Consider the following 25,837-nt stretch of genomic DNA (forward strand, 5'->3'; position numbering starts at 1 on the left):
TATTTACAATATTTATACCTCGCTTTACCACCCCATTTTTCCAAATTTATCAAAATATTTCCAAACATCGGATCTAGGTTCTATGGCTTTTCTTTTCTTAGAATCTTGAGTATCAATTGTGTTGGAATTGCTATCTTCAGTAATAGATAAGCTTTCAGTTGAATCGACATCACTTACTCTACTTTCATCTGCCATCTATACAAAATTAAAATAGATACAAATACAAATTGAGACTGGAGTTGAGTATAGATATACACCTTATTAATTACTTTCTTAGCAACAAAGATTTCACCTTTAATAATACTGAAGCAAAGATAAACTAATTTCTATCAATGATTTCTTAGCATCAAAGATGAAATATGCAAATCAAAACAAAAATTGTTATATATGGGTTTGTAGGGATCAAATTAAAAACAAATCATCCAAAACCAATTATAAATCCACAGAGCAGATACGAGTGCTTAAAATTAATTCCAATACCCATACCACATACCCATAAGGACTAGATAACAATGAATTGATCTATATTTAAAAAAATCACAGTCCTAAGACTTTTTGCTAGATTCTTGGCTATTTAAGACTTTAATTGTCAGAAACTTGAATTGTTCTCTAAGTATAACCTTATTGTACAAATAATGAAGAGTGAAGACTATATTAGTCCAATTGCTCAATTAACTGTTTCTGATGAGATTGTTATAACAAAATATGTTTGGTTAAGGCTCATCATCGTTGGTTAACAACAGATTGATAAGAAAGACTTTTTTTCCTTATTATTTTTGCAGATTGCATAAGCATTTTCCATTTTATTTTTTAACTAAAGTATTGGGTTTATACTTTATAGTTCCTTTTGTACTCAAAAAAGAAGTTATTGGTTACAAAATACAAACTAAATATTAAAGAATGAAGAAGTTGTGAACCTGTTGAAGAGTTGAAGATTGAAGAATGAAGGTCAAAAATGAGAAAATAAGCAGTTACACTTGAGAGTCGTCGACACCGAGGTAGTGAAGTCGTCGTGCCGATCTATTCTTCACTCGCAGCAGTCGCAGACGGTTTGTTCTTTACTTTTTTGTTTGAGACTTGAGAGAAACCTAATTCTAAATTTCTAATTCCTGTCCTTGGAAACAAGGGAAAGGGATTAAGAGAGTAAGAGAATTAGACTTAGTCTTATTGGGCTAGAAATACAATCTTAAAATTTTGGGCTGAGCTAGGGCACTATAGGACTAGGATAGGAATTAGGAAGCACATAAAATACTTAAATAATTCGGTATTTCGGTATACCAAGGACCGCATCGTTATACTGAATAACCGAAAATTTAATACCGAATTATACCAAAATACCGAATTAATTCGGTCCAGTTCGAAATTCGATTTTTCGGATTTTATGCCCACCCATACTATACTGGGTCGTAAGATTCTTACTTAGGATGACCTTCCAATCTATGCATAAACCTCTATCATATTTTTTGAGGAGTAGATAATCAATTTGAGTCTTGATCACCATGCTCTGAAAGGTGATTAGGTGCTCCCCTTCTTCGAAAAATACGAGTTAGAAATCACTAGATCAAAAGCTTTAGCACACTCCAGGAATGAAGTACCTCATCTATTTATCTCTCCAAATCGAAGCCACCATGCATACCGTCATACCCCAACATACGACCTTCCAATGTGGCTATTAAAATCTTCTCATATAATAAGCTTCTCGGTGAGCGGGATATCCTGCACCAACCCATCTAAATCTTCCCAGGTGTTGTCGCCGGCCCTTGGGTGGTCACCGACACTGGGGGTGCTGGGAAACGAAGAAAAAAGGATAAGAAAGAGAAGAGGAGAGCGAGGAGAGAAGAGAGGGGATAGGGGAGAGAGGATGGGGGAGGGGAGAAGACCTACCTTGGAAGTGGTGGTTGCTGACGGCTTAGCTGGACTTGGCAGCGAGATGACCGTTGCAAGTGCGAAGAAAGAGAGAGAGAGAGAGAGAGAGAGAGCTTCCAAAGAAAATTCACAGAACTTAGAAAAAAATGCTTCAAATTTGATCCAAAAAAACCTCTGCAAACACAAGCGCAACAGTATGGTGGCACACAATCATATCTGAAGAAGATGGTCCAATATATTTGAGTATTATATTGTAAATAAATGTTTCTCTTTACTTAATATTACTATTCGTTTACTATAGTTAGATGAAGAAGAAAGAAAAAAAAAAATTAATCACTGTTTCAGGCATACCATCAAACATCATCATGACTGCATCAGTGTGCAAAAGAAATTGGTACAAAAAAAAATTATATTTTGTATTCATCACATTGTACATAATCATGCACCTTGGTATCGATTTTCACATATGCAGAAACACAGATCAATATTTTAATCCCAAACATATATGTAAAAAAGAGGTAAAAATAGTGACATGCACGTAAAACATAAATCAAAAACTTTTAAAATAATAGAAAAACTACTTAACAGATATCTATAAAACTTCAACCGCCAAGGAAGTAGTGCAACAAAAAGAAGAAGAAGAAGAAGAAGAAGAAGAAGAAGGAAACATGGAAAAACTCGTCGTAAATCACAGGTACAGAGAAGGTGAAAAGAAAGAGCAAATAAAAAATCTAGAAATCAAACCAAAAATTAAAAGTGAGAGACGCAAAGTAATAATGAAGAGAAGCTGAAACAGAGATGGAGTAAAGCACATAACAAGCGACTTTTGAGTGCAAATTTAGCTATTTGCAAATGGTGTAGCCTACCTTAGAAATTTACAGAGCACATATGCACTTTTAGATTGAACCATCAAAAAATAAGGATGACATCAAAATATTAGTAAAAATGGAAGACATTGGCTCACACAAATAAAAAAGGCTAGCACGATGAGAAAATAGTAAGGGTTGTAGTTGAAGAGTAAAGTTCCAAAATGACCATGCCAAACACTCATAATTACTAAATAGCCCATGTTCGTGCACCCCAACTCCTATTTTTAAATAATAGTAAAGAATTATACATGACATACATATAATATATAAGAGACTACTCTTTTTCAGCCTCGAAGTTTAATTAAAAACTAGATCTAAAACCTTAATAAAATATGTACCAAATCATCCTAAACTTGAGATATAAGCTCCTTATGATCTTTTCAAGCTTTTGAAATAATAACCAATCGAAAATGATTTTGATTTCATAAATCCGATTTCAACTTTAAAGATTCAAAGCATTATAAATGACAATTGACTATGGTTCATCAAATTAAATCACCAAAACAATGAATATTTATGTTTTCAACTCTATGAGCGAAAAATTCACAATAGTAAGAACTTCGAAGTTTTCAACTGCTACAACTCCCAAATAAATATATAATCTCAACTAGATTTGTGAAAATTTTATATAAAAATATAAATAGAAGATCTTTAGAATCCCTAAATTTGCAGGTTTTATGGAAGGTTGTATATATCGTACGAAGATTTTATTGCTACATTTTAAAAGTGGAATAATATCTATTTTTCTTGTAATTAGGGGTCTAATTAAATATATCTTTGTAAGCCTCTCTCAAACTAATATTTCCTTAAATACCATCATTTCTTTCTCCTTTTTCTTATCTTTTTTTTGAAATTATCCCAAATGGAACATTCTTTTCTGCAATGAAAGCGGATAGAGTGATGGTGGACGACAGCGACGAATGGCAAGATGAATGGACTGGTGGTTAAATGATTCTTCTTATAAATTTTTGAATGAATATCATCTTAATAATATTGAGATTTTGTTATATCCATGTTTATTCATACCTATTCAAAACATGTTAAGTGATTATAAAAGAAAAAAAGATAAACACACTTATATAATTAAGATTCAGACCTAAAAAGTAAATACATTTAATGACTGCTATCTAATTAATTAAGATTTAGACTGAAATGCAAACAAATGAAGATTAGAGCCTATTTGACCAAGCTTTCTAAAAACTCCTTATTTTAATAAAAACTTTTGTTAAAATATCTTTTTAGAGAAATACTTTTAGTGAGGAGTAGTTTGTATTGACGAATTAATTTGAGAAGTATTTTTTTAGTATTTAATAATAGATTGTATTTGGCCAATCTTTTCAAAACGTAATTTTGAGTGTTAAATTACGAAAAACAACACCATACCTAGTGGAGTTTGAAGAGGAGTGTTGCAGACCTTACCCCTACTTTGTGTAGGTAGAGGTATTGTTATTTGATAGATCCTCAACTCAAGTCAATTATAAACACAGTGGTAAAGAAACATATTGAAGTCATGAAAAAGAAGTAGTAACAACAACTAACTAGACAGTAACAATAACATAAGCAACAATCGGTAGTAATAGTGGTCTAAGAACAAGACAAAGTCAGACTACTATCAAAACTACTGGTAGAAAAAGAAGGAAGTACGCTCAACTACCTACCAACCTACAACATCAATTCTCGACTTTCACAACCTTCTATCATGAGTCATGTTCTCGGTAAGCTGAAAATGAGTCATGTCTTGCCTAATCGCCTCTCCCAAATACTTTTTCGACCTTCATCTACATCTCCTAAAATCTACCATATTCAACATCTCACAGCTCACTGGAGCATATGTGTATCTCCTATTCACATGCTCAAACCATCTCTGCCCCGCTTCTCGCATCTTATCCTCCACAGGGGCCACCCCCACTTTGTCCCAAATATCTTCCTTCCTAATCTCATCTCTCCAAGTATGTTCAAACATTCACCTCAACATCCTCTTTCTGCTACCTTTATCTTCTAGGCATGAGAGTTCTTGGTTGGCCAACACTTTATCCCAACAACATAGTTGGTCTAACCACCACTTGGTAAAACTTACCTTTAAGACTTAAAGGCACATTCTTATCACACAAGTCGCAAGATGCAAGCCTTTATTTCATCCACCCCACTCAAATTACAAAAAGACAAGATTAAAGTTTATTTTAAAAATTAGTATTATTTGATTAGAGAAATAGTTGTAAGTATTTTTATGAAAGAATTTTATTAAGTTTTTATTTTTATTTAGTTAAAATTTAAACCATAAAATAAAAATGCATTTTACGGTTTTAATAAATATAAATATAAATGTAGTTAAACCCCAAAAGGGAAGATAAGAACAAGTTTGTATACATATCTGAGAGATAGACGGATTCAATAAATAAGAGGTAATTTGGTGAATATAAATTTTTATTTAAGGATTATTTTATCCTGAAAACAAACTTTTTGAATAGCTTATCTCTAATAGTAGAAAATTTATTTTTGCTTATGCACAAAAAGAATAATTTAATTTTAACCAAACACCTCAAATTCAAAAAAAGAGAGATACTTTTATAACCTCAAAAATATGTTTTCGAGTTCCTAGAAACTTGACTAGAGCTGGACATATATCGGGTATAACCGATAGTCCGAACCGATAAAATGCTAATGGGTTATCGATATCTGGCTATTGGATAAATAGTTCGATAACCATTTAATGTTATTTGACTATTGAGTTATCGGTTCGGGTCTCGGTTTGCCAATTTTATTAACGGTTTAACTAATAGCCCAATAAGCTATAACAAAATTATAATTTTACCCACTAAGTATATAAAGCCACCTTATGGCCAGTGGCGGAGTCACGTGCACCTAAGGGGCATCAACCGACACCCCTTCGTCAGAAAATTATACTGTTTAGCTCGATAATTTTTTTTAAAATATGTATATATACTATATAATGACACCCCTTGACTTCTTGGTGAGTTTGTTTCTTTATATTTTGACTCCCCTTAATAAAAATCTTGGCTCCGCCACTGCTTATGGCTTCATTCTCTCATTCTCTTAATTCTCTCGATTCTCTTGACAGTTACTCTTCATCTTCAGACATTAATCCTTAGAGTAAGTTTTAAACTTTTCTGAATTCTCATCTTAATTCTTCAGTTAAGAGTTTTAGTTTTAAGCTTTAAAGAATCTGTAGTATTTGCAAGATTAGGATTTTATATTTTTCTATGAATTATGCCCGCCCGCAGTGAGATAGTTAGTAAGATTAGATTGTTGAATATCTTATTCCTTACTCCTAGTAAATTATAACTTTGAAAATTGAGATCATTTATTGGGATTTTCAAATGCAAAGAAAGTTTTCTTTCTAAAGTTGAAATTTAATCCCTCTTTCTTAAGAGCGAAAATTCAGTTCCTTTCTCTTAACAGTATGTTCACGATTTCTTTAATAAAAATATGAAATTTTTGGATATTTTTTATTCTTATCGGGTAAACCGATAACCGAACCGATAAGGATCGATACCCGATACCCGATACCCGATACCTTATCGGCTCGGTTATCGATTTAACATATTTATAAATCGATAATCGATATGCCGAATCGATAACATTCACAACCGAACCGAACCGACCAATGCCCACCTCTAAACTTGACCAGACAATTTCTTAAGTTCATCCCGAAAAAAAGACAAAAAGAAAGAAATGTTATGAATATATTATATTATGGATGTTCATTTAGTACTCCGTTGTAAATAAGCTTCCTGAAGAAGTTTATCCATATGAGACTCCACCATAAATACATTTATCTATTTAGTACTCTATTGGAAATAAGCCTCCTGAAGAAGCTTATCCTTTCGATACTCCGTTATGGATAAATATTACCCATGATAGAAGATTATCTATATCTGGCATAACAGTTTAGAGCAGCAGCTTACAAGCAGCTTACACAGCAGCTTGCAGTAGCAGCTTACACAGCAGCTTGCAGTAGCAGCTTACACAGCAGCTTCCTTTCTTCTATAAATAGAGGAGAATTCAGTTCATTATGTACAGAAGTTTGAAGTTTGAATAATATATCAGTTTCTCTCTATACTTGTCTTTACTTTACAGTCTTTATTTTATAACACGTTATCAGCACGAGACTCTGCCATCTCGAGAAAATACTTTGAAAGTATCAGAGGTACGAACTTTCTTTTTCTAAATAATGTCAAATCTTTCTAAACTTGAGTTTGTAGCCCTGGATATATCGGGCAAAAGCTACATGTCTTGGGTGCTTGATGCCGAAATTCATCTTGATACGATGGGTCTGGCAGACACCATCAAAGATAAAAATCAGGCATCAAACCAAGACCGTGCCAAAGCAATGATATTCCTACGCCATCACCTTGATGAGGGCCTGAAAATGGAATATCTTACTGTTAAAGATCCAGTCATACTGTGGAGTAATTTGAAAGATAGATATGACCACCTGAAGATGGTCGTTCTTCCACAGGCACGTTATGATTGGACTCATCTAAGGCTACAAGATTTTAAATCTATCAGTGAGTATAATTCTGCTATGTTCAGAATTATTTCCCAATTGAAACTATATGGTGATAATATTATTGATCATGATATGTTGGAGAAAACTTTCAGCACTTTTCATGCCTCGAATATGCTCCTGCAGCAGCAATATCAAGAGATGGGATTCAAAAAGTATTCTGAACTTATCTCATATCTTCTTGTAGCCGAGCAACATAATGGGCTATTAATAAAAAACCATGAAAGCCGACCTACTGGTTCTTGTCCATTCCCTGAAGTGAATGAGACGAACTTCCACCAAGCTAAATGTGGAAGAGGACGTGGCCCCAGTCGTGGTCATGGCCGTGGTCGGGGAGGAAACTCTAATCGTGGTAATAATAATGCACCGAAGAACCCTCCTCACAACAGCAGTGGAAAAGGAAGGAACAAAAGCATGAAGCGGTGCAAGCAGCAAAGTCAGAAAATGCATGCTATAGATGTGGAGGAAAAGGGCACTGGTCACGTACATGGTGACATTGATGGGATTTATAAAAGGAGATAGAACGAAGCACATTTCACCAAAATTATTCTACACACACGATCTTCAGAAAAATGGTGACATTGATGTGCAACAAATCCGTTCAAGTGACAATCCGGCAGATTTATTCATCAAATCTTTACCAACTTCAACTTTTGAGAAGATGGTATACAAGATTGGAATGCAGAGACTTAAATATTTGAAACAAGGTTTTCATCAGGGGAGTAAAATACGCGATGTACTCTTTTTTTCCTTATTAAGGTTTTTTCCCACAGGGTTTTCCTTATAAGGTTTTTAATGAGGCAGCTAGCAATGCGTATTACTAAATATGTGTACTCTTTTTCCTTCACTAGGATTTTTTTCCCACGGGATTTTTCCTAGTAAGGTTTTAACGAGTCACATTGTCTTTTAATGAACATCTAAGGGGGAGTGTAATGAATATATTATATTATGGATGTCATTTAGTACTCCGTTGTAAATAAGCTTCCTGAAGAAGTTTATCCATATGAGACTCCGGCATAAATACATTTATCTATTTAGTACTCTATTGGAAATAAGCCTCCTGAAGAAGCTTATCCTTTCGGTACTCCGTTATGGATAAATATTACCCATGATAAAAGATTATCTATATCTGGCACAACAATTTAGAGCAGCAGCTTACACAGCAGCTTATAAGCAGCTTACACAGCAGCTTGCAGCAGCAGCTTGCAGTAGCAGCTTACACAACAGCTTCCTTTCTTCTATAAATAGAGGAGAATTCAGTTCATTATGTACAGAAGTTTGAAGTTTGAATAATATATCAGTTTCTCTCTATACTTGTCTTTACTTTACAGTCTTTATTTTATAACAAGAAATGTTTTTTTAGGGAACTAGGGCAGTAGGCGAATTGACAATCGTATCCTCGGAGTCTTAGTGAATAAGAGACCTTAAACGGAAGGCCAAGATTAAAGCTCTTCTAGCAATCCAACGGCCTACAACTTTCTCAAATCCTTTTATAAGCTTCGCAGAAAACCCTAAAAAACCATTCTTGTCGCATCGTCTTCATCTCAGCAGCCTCGGAGGCTAAATAGCTCTTCTGCTTTTCCAGGCTTATCTGTTAATCTCGCGAAAATGGTGAGTTATCTTTCGCTATTCGGATTTCGTTCTTTATTATTTCAGATTTGTTTTAACATATGTGCTAATTTGGATTATTAAGACTCTCCCAAATGATGTCGATTTGTTGAACCCTCCTGCCGAGCTGGAGAAGAGAAAGCACAAACTCAAGCGTCTTGTTCAGTCTCCTAACTCTTTCTTTATGGTACGCCAAAATGATTTTCCAATTTATATACACTTTGAGATTATGCATCTGTGTTTTGGATTTTTGAAATTAATGTGCGATTTGTTGTTTTATCTCTAGGATGTTAAGTGCCAGGGCTGCTTTAACATGTAAGTTCTCCTGTTTATTGTTTCCTTTTGGATTTTGAATTAGTGTTTGTTGTATTATATAATTGATGATTGGAATAAATATGTATGTGCAGAACAACTGTGTTTAGTCACTCGCAAACTGTGGTGGTGTGCGGTAACTGCCAGACGGTGTTGTGCCAGCCGACTGGTGGCCGTGCTAGACTCACTGAGGGTTGTTCTTTCAGGAGAAAGGGAGACTAAAGATGAGAGATAGACTACTTGCTTTGCTTTTAGAGTGGAAGTGAAAAGTTTTATATGGGAAACAAAAAGTCAGTTTTGATGCAATCCTGTTTGTTTAATGGTCTTTTTCTATTTAATCTGTAGTCTTGATTAAGAAAGAACCAGGGGTTTTGAATCTTCAATGACTTGATGATGTTTTGTTTTTTAGTAAATTGGATTTTGAGTAAAAATATCTGTTGAATTTTCGCTTACATTAGCTCTATTTTGTGCTTCTTCCCTGAAATTCCCGTCAATTTATTTGCCCTTTTCCGTGCTGTTAGGGAAGAACGTCATTTGAACTTAAAATTTGAATTTTGGTTTGATCTTCTTGTTATGTAGCCGCCATGATATATTCTCGGACCAAATCATCAGAAGCCTAACTGAGTTCCAATCTTTTTGGCATCATTTTTTGTATTTTGGAGGGCTGTCCTTGCAAATTGAACAAACATTGTTGAACTCTTGTATAGTTTTACACTTTTGTTTGTAACGGAAATAAATGTAAGACTATGGTAGTGCCCTCGTGGCATGTATTAGACAGAGCATTTAGAGGGTACTGGATCCTATGATACTATAGGTAGAGCAGCAGAGGTGTCCATGATATAAAATGATGCATGTTAATCCTTAGATATTTGATGTTATCATATACTGATTCCATCCCATTCTTTTATCTTGATCGCATTTTGTGTGTATGAAAGCAGTAAAACCTGACTTGTCACAGTTCACTTTTTCATAGAATTTCTGAGCTTAGATGAGAATAGTGTTGTGCTTTCCATCTTTCCTATCAATTTTGGCCTCTTTCTATCCTGACTCAAAAATCAGAATGAACTCGTCATCGTTAATCTTTGTAGAGTGCCTTGAATCTGTGTTTATGCTGTCCGTTAAAGCTAGATTGTAACGTTATTGAAGCGGAACTCAAGCCTTGTATTAAAATATAGGTAAAAGATGAGCCAACATGGACACACCACTCACTCATCTCATCCATGCTATTCGTGATTAAAATATTCCACAGCTAGTTACGTGCAATACTACAAGTCTAGTAAGACATTTATTTTGACAATGAAGTTTTGATATTTCGATTCATGGAAATTGCCATTCACCGGTCACTCCTAGTCTGTTACAGATACGTTATTACTGACTTTGGAAAATATCAAAATTTGGGCATGATCAATATTTGCTTTTGCGCTTCTATTTCTTTTGTCTTAAGGAGGAGAAAATGTTAGTCTTGCAGTAATTTGAACTACTTAACATGTAAACCTTAAGACTGTTCTAGAACAAGGTTCCTCGTTATCTTTTAAGCAGAACAATAGCGAAACAGACATATATATATATATCGATGAGACTTGATGCTTAGGTCCCGAGGTTTACCCCCTCCCTAGCTCATATTTCCTGAGTGAATAGATTTCTGTATCTTAGTTTACACTAATGTGATTCTGCAAATAATAAAGTTGCCATTCTAGAGAGTTTAGCAGAGGTTCTTGCATCGAAAATAAAAAATATGAAACTCCGTGGAAGTACAAACTGCAATGTGACTGGAGGATTTGAAGAGCTGTCAAGATCATTTTCAAATATTTCAGTAGGCAAGAATATAGTTAAAGCTCCCATTTCGAGAAAGCAGGCAAACTTACTTTCATAGTAGTGTATGTTAACAACTTAGCATTTACCCTCCCTTTGTCATAGGGTCTGAGTTATAGTTAAAACTCAGGATGACAGTTATTCCAACTTAACCGATCGTGCACAGAGTTCATGGTCAATCCAATATCCAACTCCACCACCAGGTATAAATAATTGACCTTTCTTTTATACCAAAATTCCAGCAAGCATACATTCGCATGATATATGACCAAAGAGAGGCCAAGTTTCTATAACCTTAGACAAATGTCAAGTATAACTATCATTACAGCTTAATTGAAGAGGCTCATATACATGCATTTTAGCAAATCATTGTAAAAGTCTTGGACTTGAGTTAGACAACATCCATGATGTTATTGTCTCCACAAGCTGATCCAAGTCCTTTGAATTCCCCGAGCTAAGAAGTATAGAGTCTACATTACCAAGTGTATTGCCGACTTCCTTTGCAACACTTTCCCATGGTGTTCCTGCAGTCAAATTTGCCAATAGCTCCCCGCTCCTGTTAACAGCATCTGTCATTCCTGGGGGAACATCTGGCAGAGCCTGAAAGTCGGAAAAAGGAAAGTACTACATTGTTTTAACCTCAGAAAAAATGCACTATGAAAAAGCAAATTGGCCAGGCATGAATCTGCCAGCAGATTTATTAATCAGACACTAGATGCAATGAACTTTCGTTTAACAGATTTCTATGGTTTAGGGTGAACCTGCTGTAGAGGAAGCGCATGGTCTCCAGGAAGCGAGCGAATGGACATATCCAGCATTGAGCTGATAGCAGAACCTGAGCTGAGCACCTGAGCTAGTGTTGAAGTTTCGTCGATTGTATCATCTTTGAACTTTATTAAGAGATTCCTCGATATCCCGTAGTAGGACCTTATCTGTAATATATATCAGATAAAAAAACTTACATAATCTTGGACAATGACAATATACATTTTGTGTTACGTACTCTGCCCCATTCTCTATGGCATTATTGCTACTTGGTAAATTAAATAAATTTTGCTGCAACTATGATTTTGAACATTTTTTCACATATTCTTAATGACTTAATCTTAACTATGCATTATTGCTATAAAATCAATTCTGAATTACGCCAAAAAACAGACCCACCATTCGAGACAGTTTCACTGTAATATAGACAATGTTGCATATGCAACATTCAGCGTCTTCAACATGTTAAAGTCAGCAGCGCTACTAACATCTGTATAGCACGTATCTGACGGGGATAGAATAACAGTGCATGAAATTTTCAAATATTATGAGGATCATATGATTTTGAGATTTTATGTATTTTATCTATATAATATTATATATACTCTAAATTCCTTATAAAAAATTAAATATATATATATATATATATATATATACACGTATATTTTATTTACCCTAAATTAGCCCAACAAAAAGTTTCAATCCGCACTAATCCATACATGGATTTCTTCAAAATGAAAACTGAAGCCAACTTTAGGGGCCGCCGAGGTGTTTGACCTAAAAAGAACCTAGAAGGAAATTGTGGGTCACCTTGTTTGGAATAATGAAGAAAATAGAACTATCGTACAAGCTCCTTGAGAAAACAATGATTCAACGCAAAATATTCATATATTTTACCATTACCTTGAAGACTGTTCTAATCCATACATGGATTTCTTCAAAAACAAACATGTCTTCTTTCCAAATCTATGTAACACATGAATAGAGCTATATATGTTTAATAACATAATATCATTAAAATCAATACCTTTCAACTAACTATAGCTTTATGTAACTAACTATATTTTCTGTAATATATCTTTAATCCTAATTAATTGCCTTTCTTCTTTTTAAAGACCTATCCAACAATCCATTTCCTAACTATAAGCACTAATAAAGTTTAACAGAAAATGCGCACACACACACACACACACACACACACATCTCCATCAGATTTGTGCAATTCACCATCATAATCTACAATTTCATTGCCCATCATCATACAAGTTTAAGAAAGCATCCAAAATCTGACATCACATCAAATACTATTTAATCTGAGTATCCAAATCGAGCTCCTGAAATTATTGGTCTCATGCATAGTGATTAAATAATTATCGAGCCAGGCTCTACAGTCTACATAGCACTATCAAAAAATCAACTCGTACCATGGCAAAAAGCATGTATGCATGTATCTGCTTCTGGTAATAGAATATAAACTCTACACAAGTTCTACCAGAAAATAACAACAAAGTAAACTAAAGATGTTCACGACATGTATGTAGTTAATGAGTACTAAGATCTCAAAATTTTCCATACCAGTCTTTGAGTTTCTTCTGGTCTTGGAGTAAAATTTTCTTTTCCCTTAATCAAGTCCATGTATAGAGGAGGCAGTTGCTCAACTAGTGGAAAAACTTGCTTCACAATTGAGGGGCTAAGGTTCTCTATTTGCTTCATAGTCATCTCTGCCTGCAGATAATCAAACATAGGAGTGGAGTAAGAAGGATTCAGTACCATGTTGAAGTTTATTAAAAAGTGACTAACGACTAACGAGAGTGGCACAATGTTTGCACCTACATAACTAACATTTAATACCTTTGCCTACCGCTAAAGCATCTCATGAAAAAGTGACCGTAAAAATAGGCACGAAAAGGGTGAGCAGAACTTTCAAGTGAACTCAGTTCAGTAAAACAAAATACTTATGATAAAAAATCAATAGGACAGCATTAAGAGTTCAACAAGGTTAAGCAATCTCTTTCTCCTCTTCCTCAGCATTTTCAATTGATAAGATCAATCTCTACTTATAATTTTAGAAGCCGAAAGGAGTTGAGAGAACTATACAGTAAAAAGGAAAAAAGTTCTAGAAGAAGCAACAGAGGGAGATATATATATATATATATATATATAGAGAGAGAGAGAGAGAGAGAGAGATTTCTTGTACAAACAACTAGTAAGTCCAAGAAATGCAAGAGACCATAGCTCCCGTTTAGGCGTTTCTTAAAAAGGTGCTTACTTTTCATTGAAAATCTTTTAACACATACATTAAGCAAGAAAAAAGGAAATATAGATGAGCTGACACAGTTTAGGAGAAGCCCTCACTTTTGAAACCAAATCTTAGAGCATGAAAAACACAAAGCACTGACTTCAAGAGAAAATCTAAAGCACAAACAATCGTCCTAACAAAGAGACATGCGATCTTCTTGACAAAGAAATCCAATCTTATTTGACACGATGATGAAATAAAAGCAGCTGATTTCCTAATTGTAAAGACACCACAGTTTTCATAGAAATATCATCAGTCAGCAATCAGGTTCAGATACGATACCAATGTCAGTCAACGCATATCCTTTCTCTCCAAGTGTATGGTAAATGCTCATTTGAGGCGCACTTAAGCCCTGAATCTGGGTGAAGCTTAGGGTAGGCACTATGCCTCACTTAGAGACGCTTTAATGCAGGTACCAAGACATTGAGGCTTGCACCTTATTTGTCGATGCGTTCTATTTTTCAGAGAACAACACTAAGCAAACAATTTTAACTGGCAAAGAGATATTAATCATTGAGGCATGGAAACCATCCCCTGAACACGACACTTTTCTCTCTTGGTAACGTGCACTCTCCTTCTCTTTCTTTTTCTGATACATTTTCCAGGTGAAATCTTGACATCTCAAGCTTCAGATCAGCTCCTTCTCTTTCTTCTTTTGATCATCCCTTTCAGTTTCTTGTATCTACCAAGAACCTTGAACCAACTATATTCTTATTTCATCTATCAGAAATTCAATAATGTGGGAAGATACATCCGATTTGTTGCAATCAAAGGGAGCAGAAAATCAGAGATTATCATTCCAGAAGCTGGAGAAAAATAGGGTGGGTAGATTTTGCAAAATGGATCAGTAAGTTAGTGGAAAAAGTAAAAAAGGTATGGACCATAATGGCGCTACGATTAATGAAACCGTAAATGGAGCTATGCACAAGTAGCTGAAATCAAGGTGTGGCCTAAAGATAGCATCAGAATTATAGAGGATGAAAAGGAGACTAATCACTTCAAAATTGATATACGTTCTCCGAAGCAGGACAGAATATTTGCATAGATGTCTGGTTGGTTCCTTTGGTAACAACAGTTTGATCCCTCTATTGAGGTCCAAAAATGGGTGGGTGGATAATACCTGGGGAGTCCCAGCTGGAGTTAAATTAAAGAGTTGAGTGGGATGCTGTTTATGTTTGAATTTCGAGAACGAAGGCAAGAAGAATTAAAATGGATGATGGTTCTCCGACAAATTGGAATTACACTAAGAACGTGGCCACCTATCCATACTTGCCATTGTGAAAATTGGAGGCGGAATCACTTGGATTAAGCTCAGAGGGTTTCCGGCGTACTTGTGATGGACAGAAAAGAATTTCAACAAAGAAAGGAAGAAGATTTGGAAAACTCTCCCTCTTATTGTTTTGTGGTCCTCTGAGAGGGAGACAAATTGAAGATGATTTGATTGAAAAGTTATGTCTGTCCTTATGTGGTATAATCTCTGAGTGTATATGAACTAGTGTACCTTTGAATTCCTAGCATCAGTATAAGAATAACTAGGAAAAGATTTGGCACAACTTTTGTACTCCCCGAGCATATTATTACTAGTGTGGCAATTTCAACCCAAAATGACTGACTTGCCCAATCTGCCTGTAATAAAACTATAGTCAACTTACCTATTTAAGATATGGGTTAATACGGGTTGAAACGAATTGGGTTATAACATTCCATCCTATTTTAATAATGGAGAAATCCTCGAGGTTCGAAACTCTGTTTCCATTTCTAACCAGAATAAAATCTTCTTTATACTTGCTGGGTCATGGAAGTTACCAAACTTCAATTCTCTCGGGCCTGTACTGTCCATTCAACCCCATCACTCATCTCTTCAAAAACGACCAGCCTATTCCTTTCAATGTCCTTCTTGCCTCTGCAGGGGAGACATAGAAGTAGACCTTCCTTCCAGTTGTTAGTGCAGGAAGATTCGCAATTTTCAGAAAACAGTTTCTTATGTTGCTCGGACTCTCCAAAAGTGTTGCCGCACCCGTGTAGGATCATCCAAAAATGCACTAAATTTGGAGGATCCGACACACACCCGACAACATTTTTGAAGAGTCCGAGTAAAATAGGGTTACAATTTGTTGGCCTGCTCAATCCATTTTTGAGTCAGTTCAATTTTGTGATTTGGGGTTGTTCCATAATCGGTAATCCTTGATGTCAACATTTGCCAAGTTCTCGCCATGGCGGACTAGGATTATGCGTTTCAGCAGATGGGTGCTGGTGTGAGTGCCATCGAGCAATCACAGTCACATATAGGCAATTTTACTACTCTTAGCATCCAACTGTCGGACGACTCAAAATGGGCCAAAACTGTTTTTACCAAACCCATTTATTACCCAACCCGTTGTTTGACTTGTATAAGATATGGGCAGTATGGTCTATAAACCGCATTTGTTCGGCCTGTTTTCAACCCGCTCAAATCCAACCCGACTCATCCATTTGATACCAGTAATCATAGTGCCAGCTTTTGCTTAGTTATCCAGACAGAAGGAAAAAAAAACATCTATAATGTCACATGTGAAAGTCATCTAACAAGAACATTCAAAGGAAGCTGGGGAAGTTGGTAAAATTCTGCTACTTACCCCAAGACGAATGGTTGGTGATGATGCAATGTCCGATAAAACCGGTCCAATATTTTGTATCATTGGAGCAAGAACAGATGAGAACAATGGAACTGCAAGGCTGGCATCCTGGACAAAAAAAGGTAATAGGAAAACTTAATTATATGCTCAGATGGTGATGGATTACCCGGGTCACCTGGCTTCAGGGCACAAATAGATTATTGTACACATTAAGATGTTCAGTAACTTAAACTCCTAGTGGTCTAACAGGAGTAGACGTAATACATGTATTACTGTTTTCACTTTCACAAACAGCTATAGTAAGACTATAAAACTTGAATATCACACCTTGGTTCTTAGATAAAGACCCTGGCAAGAAGCCGTCAAGGGCCAAGATTTCAGAAAACCATGTCAAACTTGGCAAGTGTTCATAGCTACAAGATTTGCAAGTATAATTGCACTAGCATTCTTATAAGCACCATAAGCTAACAAAGAGGGCAGATAGAATGGTCATCTTAATACTGCTGATAGGCTAATTAAATGGGCTGTAATGTAGATCCAATCTGTGCATTATGTCACTTACAACCTGAGACAAAAGAGCACCTTTTTGTTGAATGCAGGTCACCAGGAGTTTATGGCAAAGATTAATGCAACGGATACAATATAGGGAGGACACAGGATGTACATGGGCACAACAATACCAGTGGATACTTAAGAGGGAAAAAGGGAGGACCGCTCAAGCTCAATTACTGAGAATGCTATATGCTGAACATGCCCATGCTATTTGGCTTTGAGAGAAATGCTAGAATTATTGAAGGAAGAGAAGACAATGTCGAGAGCATAGCTAAGCTAATAGCTTGTGTGTGCAATGTTAGGGCAAATCTGAAACTTAGGAGTCTCTTGCAGAAACTGCATTTTAGATTTGTTCGTATGGCGAGGACTGTGTGCTTATTCTGATTGCTGATGTAAATGTTCAGAGATTAGGAAGATACCCTCCCTAGGAGATGAACTTCCTAATCTCACCAGATAGGTTAGCAGTCTTGTAGCTGTGTCTGAGTGATAATTTTTTTGGAGATTAGCAGGCTGTGCTATAGCCTTGCTGAGCTTTGTAAATACACTTTGGTGATTAATGGAAATTTTTAATTACAAAAAAAAAAAAAAAAAAAAAAAGGGAATGGGCACAAAAACCATGATAAAGTAAGAAATGTGCAGGATAAACATTTAACAAAATAGACATGTCGATATATACACTGTAATCTCACATTCATAACATAAACTACAGTGAAATCATACTATAAGCATAGATTTAGCAGCTAGACTCTTCAGTAGTAGTACATTGGTAGTTACAAGGTTATGTTAGGATATCCACATTATAGCCAAAAGAATATAAACACATACAGTCAACCATTGGCAAATATGAGTCAGAATTCTCTCTTGGAAACCTTATGTTGATTCCTGAAGTGAGAGAAAGAGCACCAGAAAAACTGTCCCCAAAGTTCCCCTCACAGCCTATAATTTTGAGACACTTTTCCCATAAAACATTTTGCCCCATTTATGCTCTACAGATCCATCACCCCTAGGCTTGCTGTATTTGTCATACATAGCTATCCCCTGAAATGGAACTCATTAAATATGAAAAAGAAAAGTTCAGTTCTATCAATTAAATTCTTTATAGCTAGGTCGATCAAAGTTTTCTGTTTTCTTTTTCCTTTTAAGTTTTAGAATTCAGAAGTTCAAACAAAGGACAAGACTCCAACCATTCTAACATGAGAGACCGCAAAATAAAGCCCTTTCTATGATAAGCTAAGTAAAAGTAAACTAAACAAAAACTTCCAATAATGCAGCCGATGTAACTAAAGCACAACGAACTCTGGAGAAGCCTCATCTTGTTCAGGCCATATGAAACTAGAATCTTGTTACGGAGTTGAGGGTAAGTCGCACATTTTAGGATGTTATACCTAGGTTTAACCTTGAAGGTAGAAATTAAAGAAGCTGAATCTGATTCGTCTCATGAACACGCAGCAACTTGACCACCCTGAGCTTATGAAGCTGAATAATCTGATATAGTTGCTTGTAACTCCTACTCCATCCCACCCGATCAAAAAAGAAATAAAAAAAGATAAAGATAAACAAATGAAAGCAAAACATGGCAAAAAAGTCTGTATGCATCAAATGCATTTGCATTTGGCTTTGCATCCCTCAAACCGATTTTAACGTTGTATCAGTTTGTGATAAAGCTGAAAATAAATTAATCAAGTACCTTGTTGTTGAAAGCCATCAATACATTCCCATTTTTTTTCACAGCATACCTTGATCCTGATCATCAAGCATCAATGTGTCAAACCAAATTTACCTCTATGTAAAAAATATTACAGAGAATACTTTAACTTACCAATCAAAAGGTGAATTACAGATCCTAAAGAGTGCCCAATGCCAAATATAGGAAGGTCTTGTACCTATGTCACTAATGGACAAGCATAAGAAACAAAGCATGATAAAAGAGTTTCATCTCAGGCAAATGCTGAAACTCACTCTTTCTTGGAGAAACCTAAGGCACCTATCGAACTTAAACTGCACTTCATCTGCAATGTAGAAATGGTCAAATCCACTAGCATAAGGTGTAGCAATCACCAAGGCATCCCTGTCTCACAATGTAACAAAAGTAAGTTGCAGCAACCAACATATCCCCTCACAATGTAAATAAGGCTAAGCGCTATGCCTACCCCATTTAACAGAAACAATGGATAAAGGAAACAGAAGTGAGACATAAAAAGGATAAGAATTATAGTGCTTGCAACATCATTGATATTAGCATGCTAGTTTTATAAAATGATACCGCTGGAACGGACATCAGGTATACAACTAGTCGCACAAAAAGTGTGCTTCTTACGTCTGATTAAACATATGGAAGTCCCTTTGCTAAACTAGTAACGTAAAACATGATCTTCAGTTGGTAAGCACTTCTACTTAAAACTAGTACACTTCTACGAGAAAGTGAATAGTCATTACTGAAGATCTTTAGCAAGATACTACTTAAAAAGTGGACACTGTTCTTGCTTACCTAAAATCTGAGAAGTCAACCTTCAAATCTTAAATACAGAGAGAGAATGGGAAGAATTATACAATCCCGTCACCCCATTGGTACTGTGATCAGTTAAATTTTTTACTTCTCTTATCCTGCTTATGAGTAACGCAAAAAAGAGAGAAAAACTAACTATAAATCAGAATAATTCCAAGGCGCATATAGGTCACAAATACAACAAAGAAGTGGCTACTTTCAAATCATAAGCACATAATTAACATAGGTAGAATAAGATGGACTCTAGCATCAAGATCAAACACTCACATTTGACTGAGCCGCTCCAGGAACAGGCGGTAAGAAAGCTGAGGAGCAGCCCCAACAAAAACACCTCCAACAAAATGTACGACTAACTTTGGCTTTGAGGTTTTTGGTCTCAATACCCATGCTCCCTGGAATAGTACAGTGAGTTGATTTCATTAATAATTTATCAAAGCAACAAGTATATAGAAAGTTGTTTTTGGTACAGTGTTTGTTCTCCTTCTTATGCAGCCTACTGTCTTATTAACTGTTAAGTCACAATCAAGATTGTATAGAATCCACGTCAATTCCCAACCCACATTATAGTGACATAAAAAGTATTGATTCAACAATATGCTTACAATGCATTGTGATGGTAATGAATTGTGATTGGTCTAACCCTTCGACTAGCGACTTATTGCGACCTGCCCAGAATGCCCCATACAGACTAAGACCTTATTCACACATCGAAGGAAGTCCGAGTGGAAGGGGGCAGCTCTATTACGTTGGTATAATGGAACAATTCTGTTCGTAGGAACAAAGAGAAGCAGATTTATATTATAGTTGTACGTACCAATACGAATTACGAAATGGGGGAGTTGATCCCATTTTCTATGAGCGAATGACTCAAAACTTATTTATCATTAGAAAGACCTATTCATAATAATTTGAGTTGATTCATTCAAACCTAACAGTCAGTTCGTGCTCTGTCAAACTAGAACGTCCTTTTTTGTCTTTGAGCTCATTTGGAAGGAATAGGAAAAGTTGTTTAAAGATTACAATCCAAAAATGCCGTAAGATAATGAAGATTGGACAAATTAGGGAAAGTGATAAAGGAAGCAAGTTGGGTATTAACATTGACTTGTAACTAAAAGGAAAGACATTTGTTTGATTCTACTCCACTGAAGAAACTAAAGCACATTTTCTAGGGAATTCATTTATTAACCTCGATTTCATCCCAGTCCTGTGTACTTCCCCAGCCTTGAGATTGCTTCACTGTCTCTGTAAGTAATCTGTGAATAAGCAGAAGCAGTATTTACTTTTTGGGTTTAATGAGCAAAAACAGACATTGTTTAACTGATAACACTAAATCAAGAATCGCTAATCATCTGAATGGAACTTCAATTTCACAACCGTATATGATTGTGTATAATTGACAATATTATGGATATATCAGATTACACAAGCATGCCAATTTAGATTTTCTAGTTAGCTAAAAAGTAAGTTCAACAGTCTCCCAAACGCCATCATCAATGATTTCAATTATATGCATATCAACTACATGCATTCATCAGTTTGTGCATACATACACATATGCAATCATTGCTAGCAAATAGCAATAGCCACAACAATTGTAGCAGTGCTTTCAATTTTTTTCTTGCTGTAATGTCATCACTGGAAATGTTACAAGTATCACATTTTTTAGTTTTATGGAACAACCAGATGATAATACACATAAGCAAAGGTGGAGCTAGGATTTTGAGTTTATGGGTTCTGGATTCAAGAAAAGGCAGCTTACTAGGTTCTAGATAAATTATTTATACATATTAAGTGGATTTTCAACACAAATACAGGGTTTGGGCCAAACGACTAGGTTCTGTCGAACCCGTAAGCAGAATGATAGCTCCATCTCTACACAGAAGATATCCAGAAAGTGGGTTACCAGTAACTCAGCATGTGCAAGACGTAAGATCCTATTAAGAAACTAGCTATATTCAAATGTCGCCTTTCCTTGAAATGCCTATGTTGGCATGGACGATCCATTTTCCTTTTATCCTTTCTTGTTCTGCATTTCTTTCCACTTGCAATTATTCTTGTTAAGAAGGCAACTTTTGGGGGTTTGTCCTGGGCTTTCTGCCAAAGCTTTTAGTCCCACTGGGTAATCACCTCAGCTACACAGTGAAAACTATGGCTAATTTTTTAGCCATTCAGCTCGTTTTGTACAGCTCAATTATTTTTGTGTGCAGCTCAAGTATAAAGTGTGTATTTATATTTGTGTTGTTTACTAGAGACAGAAAGATGAAATAAGGACTGGAGTAGGAAGAATATTGCATGTCAATTTTGCTAACTGTTGTACTCAAGTCTCAACCATACAAAGGCAAAAGTTACACCTTAAGAAAAAAAACAGGAGCGGAATCCAAGAAAAAGAAAAGTAGCAGGGAATTACAATTTGCAGTACAAATATTGAGAGGAATTAATGGAAGACAGACCTCTCAATATCTCTATAAAGCTGGATACCAGTAGTTGTTTCCGGTTGATTGTTGTCTTTCAGGTTGCATCTGATTCTGTTGGAATTCCGATTATGATTGTGAGGGAAGTCATGATAGAAGCGGATGCTGCTGCTGCGATTCTGGAATGTTCTGGAATCAGAGTAGAGGGAAATCGACGAACAGCGCCAACTCGCCTTAGGAGCAGTGACACAGTTCATTTTGCAAGTAAGAAAGTGGAAATGAATACTCCACACAGACAGGCTCTAAGTAGGCCAGCGTTTGCTTGCCGTGCTGTTTTCTTCCTTTTCTTTGAACAGGTGGGATAAGTAACTGCCGGAAACTGCTACCAGACAATTTTTCGGGTCGGGTATGGATGTGGTTTCTGTGAATAAATTCAGGAAAAAGCTTGAATCTTGAATTTTCCTAATTCGTCTTTTAATAATTTTTTAATTGCAGTATAATTAATTAATATTTAATTTCTTTTTCACCAATTAACATTTAATTGCTCCGCAGCTTTCTTGGCAATACGTTTGAAGAAAAGTTAGTGTATGTAACATGATTTGTCACAGGAGTAAGAAACTTTTCTACAAAAGAAACCAAAAACAAAAAGGTGAAAATCACAAAGTCTATTAAGAATGTCATTTTTAGTGTTCTTATTGTTATAAATATATTATATTGTGGATATCCATTTAATACTCTTTTATAAATAAGCTTTCTGAAGAAATTTATTCATATTGGACTCCGCTGTAAATATGTTTATCTATTTAGTACTCTATTGGAAATAAGCTTCCTAAAGAAGCTTGTCATTTCTGTGTATAAACATTACTCTTGTAGAAAATTATCTATAGCTAGTACAATAATAACTTACAAGAAGCTTATACAACAACTTGCAGTAGGAGCTTACAAGCAGCTTATACAACAACTTGTAGTAGCAACTTACACAACAACTTCCTTTCTTCTATAAATAGAAGAGATTTCAGTTTATTATGTACATCAGTTTGAAGTTGAATAATATATCAATCTCTCTATACTTGTCTTCGGTTTATTGACTTTATAGTCTTTATTTTATAACACGTTATCAACACAAGACTCTGCCATTTTGAGCACTTACTTCGAATTTAATTTTTATTTCAGTATTCATCTCCGATGTAAGGCGACGCTCTTACGTCCGTGGTTAGATCTTGTTCATTCCGAGCATCATAAGACATATTATATCCTTGAGGTGGTGAGTTTTTGTTCTTGGCAATAGTAATATGGATATCACTTACGTATGGAGTGGCCAAATTTGTATAAAGTAATTTGAGGCTTTTGCTTATATTTGATTTAATATCTTTATCATCACTTGCTTGATTATGTGCTATTTTTGGTATTTGTTTTCATCCTAATTATCTTAATAAAGGATTACAAAGTGAATAACATTGTTAGATCCACTTAAACTCCAGCAAAGTTTGCAAGAAATATACAACCACCCGAAGTGATTGTGTTTCGTATATCTCGTTGTAACTAAATTTTGTTAACCACCAAAAGTGGTATATGCCTATGACCACTAGAAGTGATAATTTAGACTTGCTATAGTTACAATGAAGATAAGTTAGAGAAAGTTTCTCTATATTACATGCACACCTCGATTTGCTCCTGAAGTAGCGAATATATTAAAAAAGGTTAGATGCCATCACAATTTAATGTGGTTATTGCACGTTCAGATAATTATGTTCCATCTCCTTAAGGAAGAGAACTTTTGATAATATTAATCTATTCCCTGAATTGAACATGACAATATTAATAATGCTTGTAAATATGAACGCGCTCTTAATGTAAATATATTACGATTCACCTCCAGAAGAGGTAATATGATTGAGAGAATATATACTCAATATTTCGTATTTTAAATTTGCTCCTAAAGTAGTAAAACAATTAAAATTTTCTCCTAAAACAGGAAAATATTATGAAATAGTGTCTTTTTGTATTTTAAACAAAATAATGAGCTATTCAAAGTTATTTTTGAACACGTTTTCATTCCCTGGAGTGAATGAAGAAATATCACAACCCACCTCCTGAAGAGGTCGAATAATAAAGGATATAAATATTATTTTTATGGCATAGAGATCATTGCTGCACGTATCTGTTGTACGTCAAACATCTTTGAAAATTTTTCATTTTAAGGCAAAAGGATTCTTGTAAAATACTTTCTATTATAACCGCATTGATATATTATGGTTGGTTGTTATTAACTACCCGAAGAAAATAACAACTCATGTATATTTCCCTGAAGGATGTAATGACTATGTGATTGACTCTTTGATATAAAATATTCAGATGTTAATGGCATTTCTCCTTGGAGGAGACATTTGCCACAGAGTTGGTAGTAAAAATACAGAAACTCTTAATTTCTGACATTTATAAATTTAGAATTATCTTTATTTTATTCATTTGATTATGATTTTCTCTCATGATACCTGAAGTGTCTAAGCAATATTTGATAGTACAAAATGTATCAAAAACTCCTGAAAAACTAACTGTTTGTCTAGAAGACATATGACACCAGTAGTGTCCGAATAATAATAGATTGTGGATAATAAATAAAGTCTCTCGAAGAGCTTATATATAAACATGTCATTCATATTATATGATTATGGTCAAAACATATGTTGAAGTAAACCCGAAGTTTACTAATACAAATGGCTATCATATTGAGACTACATATGATTGGAAGATTAAAAATCTTCATGTTTCCACAATCATAGGGGGTAAAATAATATGTATGTGAGAAGTTACCCGCCTTATTCTTCAATTTGTACTACATCATGTATCACAGTAAACCAGAAGTTTACTAAAGCAAAAGCAGTCACAGTAAATAAGAAGTTTTACTGAGGCAAAAGTAGCTACAATAAATCAGAAATTCACTAATATAAAAGTAGCCACAATAAATAAGAAGTTTACTAATGCAAAAGTTTATACTATAGTAAACCAGAAGTTTACTAAGAGATAGCACATGCCATGATAAACTTGAAGTTTTCATTTGCCATTTTTAAATAGGTATATGAGAATTCAGATAAGCAAACTGAAGAACTAGAAGATTCTTCAAGAATTCTCTTGTGTTGCTTGTTCTTATAATAAATTGATTATACCATCTAAAGTTGGGACTAAGACCCTTGAATTCTGGAATATATTAAAAGGTGAATATGAGCCCATTCACCTATTATGTGAATCACTTATAGATGTATATATGAGATAGTTACATGTGTGTTTACTGTCAACCTGCAGTTTGGCATTTGGAATTGCTTTTCTCAATTAAGAGCATAGTTTTCAGATTATGAAATCAAGACAATTCATCTTGATAATGCTGGTTTATATCCAAACTGGTTTAGAATTGAATACCTCCTATTAATGGCTAAACTATTGCTTATGAGAACAAAGTTTCATGTGTTGGTCTAAGATTTTCTAAAGGGCATACAACAGTATTTATATGCATCATACCAATAAGATATGATAAGTCCTCCTCTTACAATGGGTTCTGGATCAAAAACCAAATATTTTTACTATCTAATAACTGTTGATGTATGGTATATGATTAATGTTTCTACCACAATGCACAAAGATAGGTTCCCCAAAGAAGATTGGGATATATGTTAGTTTTTCTAACATTTGGGGGATG

At 35.0% G+C, this 25,837-nt stretch overlaps 1 protein-coding gene across 1 annotated transcript; it reads right to left on the minus strand.

Moving 5' to 3' along the window:
- Positions 1-11,199: 11,199 nt before the first annotated feature.
- On the minus strand, positions 11,200-22,645 carry LOC107765690 (uncharacterized). The gene is made up of 10 exons (XM_016584365.2): positions 22,183-22,645; positions 20,919-20,985; positions 20,000-20,124; positions 19,186-19,294; positions 19,046-19,109; positions 18,914-18,969; positions 16,675-16,782; positions 13,336-13,485; positions 11,757-11,927; positions 11,200-11,595 (listed from the first exon to the last, which is right to left on the minus strand). The coding sequence occupies exons 1-10, from the start codon at positions 22,398-22,400 to the stop codon at positions 11,362-11,364; spliced, it is 1,302 nt and encodes a 433-aa protein (XP_016439851.2). The 5' UTR covers positions 22,401-22,645; the 3' UTR covers positions 11,200-11,361.
- Between the last annotated feature and the right edge of the window lie 3,192 nt (positions 22,646-25,837).

The sequence above is a fragment of the Nicotiana tabacum genome, chromosome 9 (genome assembly GCF_000715075.1).
Source record: "Nicotiana tabacum cultivar K326 chromosome 9, ASM71507v2, whole genome shotgun sequence".
NCBI classification, from domain to species: domain Eukaryota; kingdom Viridiplantae; phylum Streptophyta; class Magnoliopsida; order Solanales; family Solanaceae; genus Nicotiana; species Nicotiana tabacum.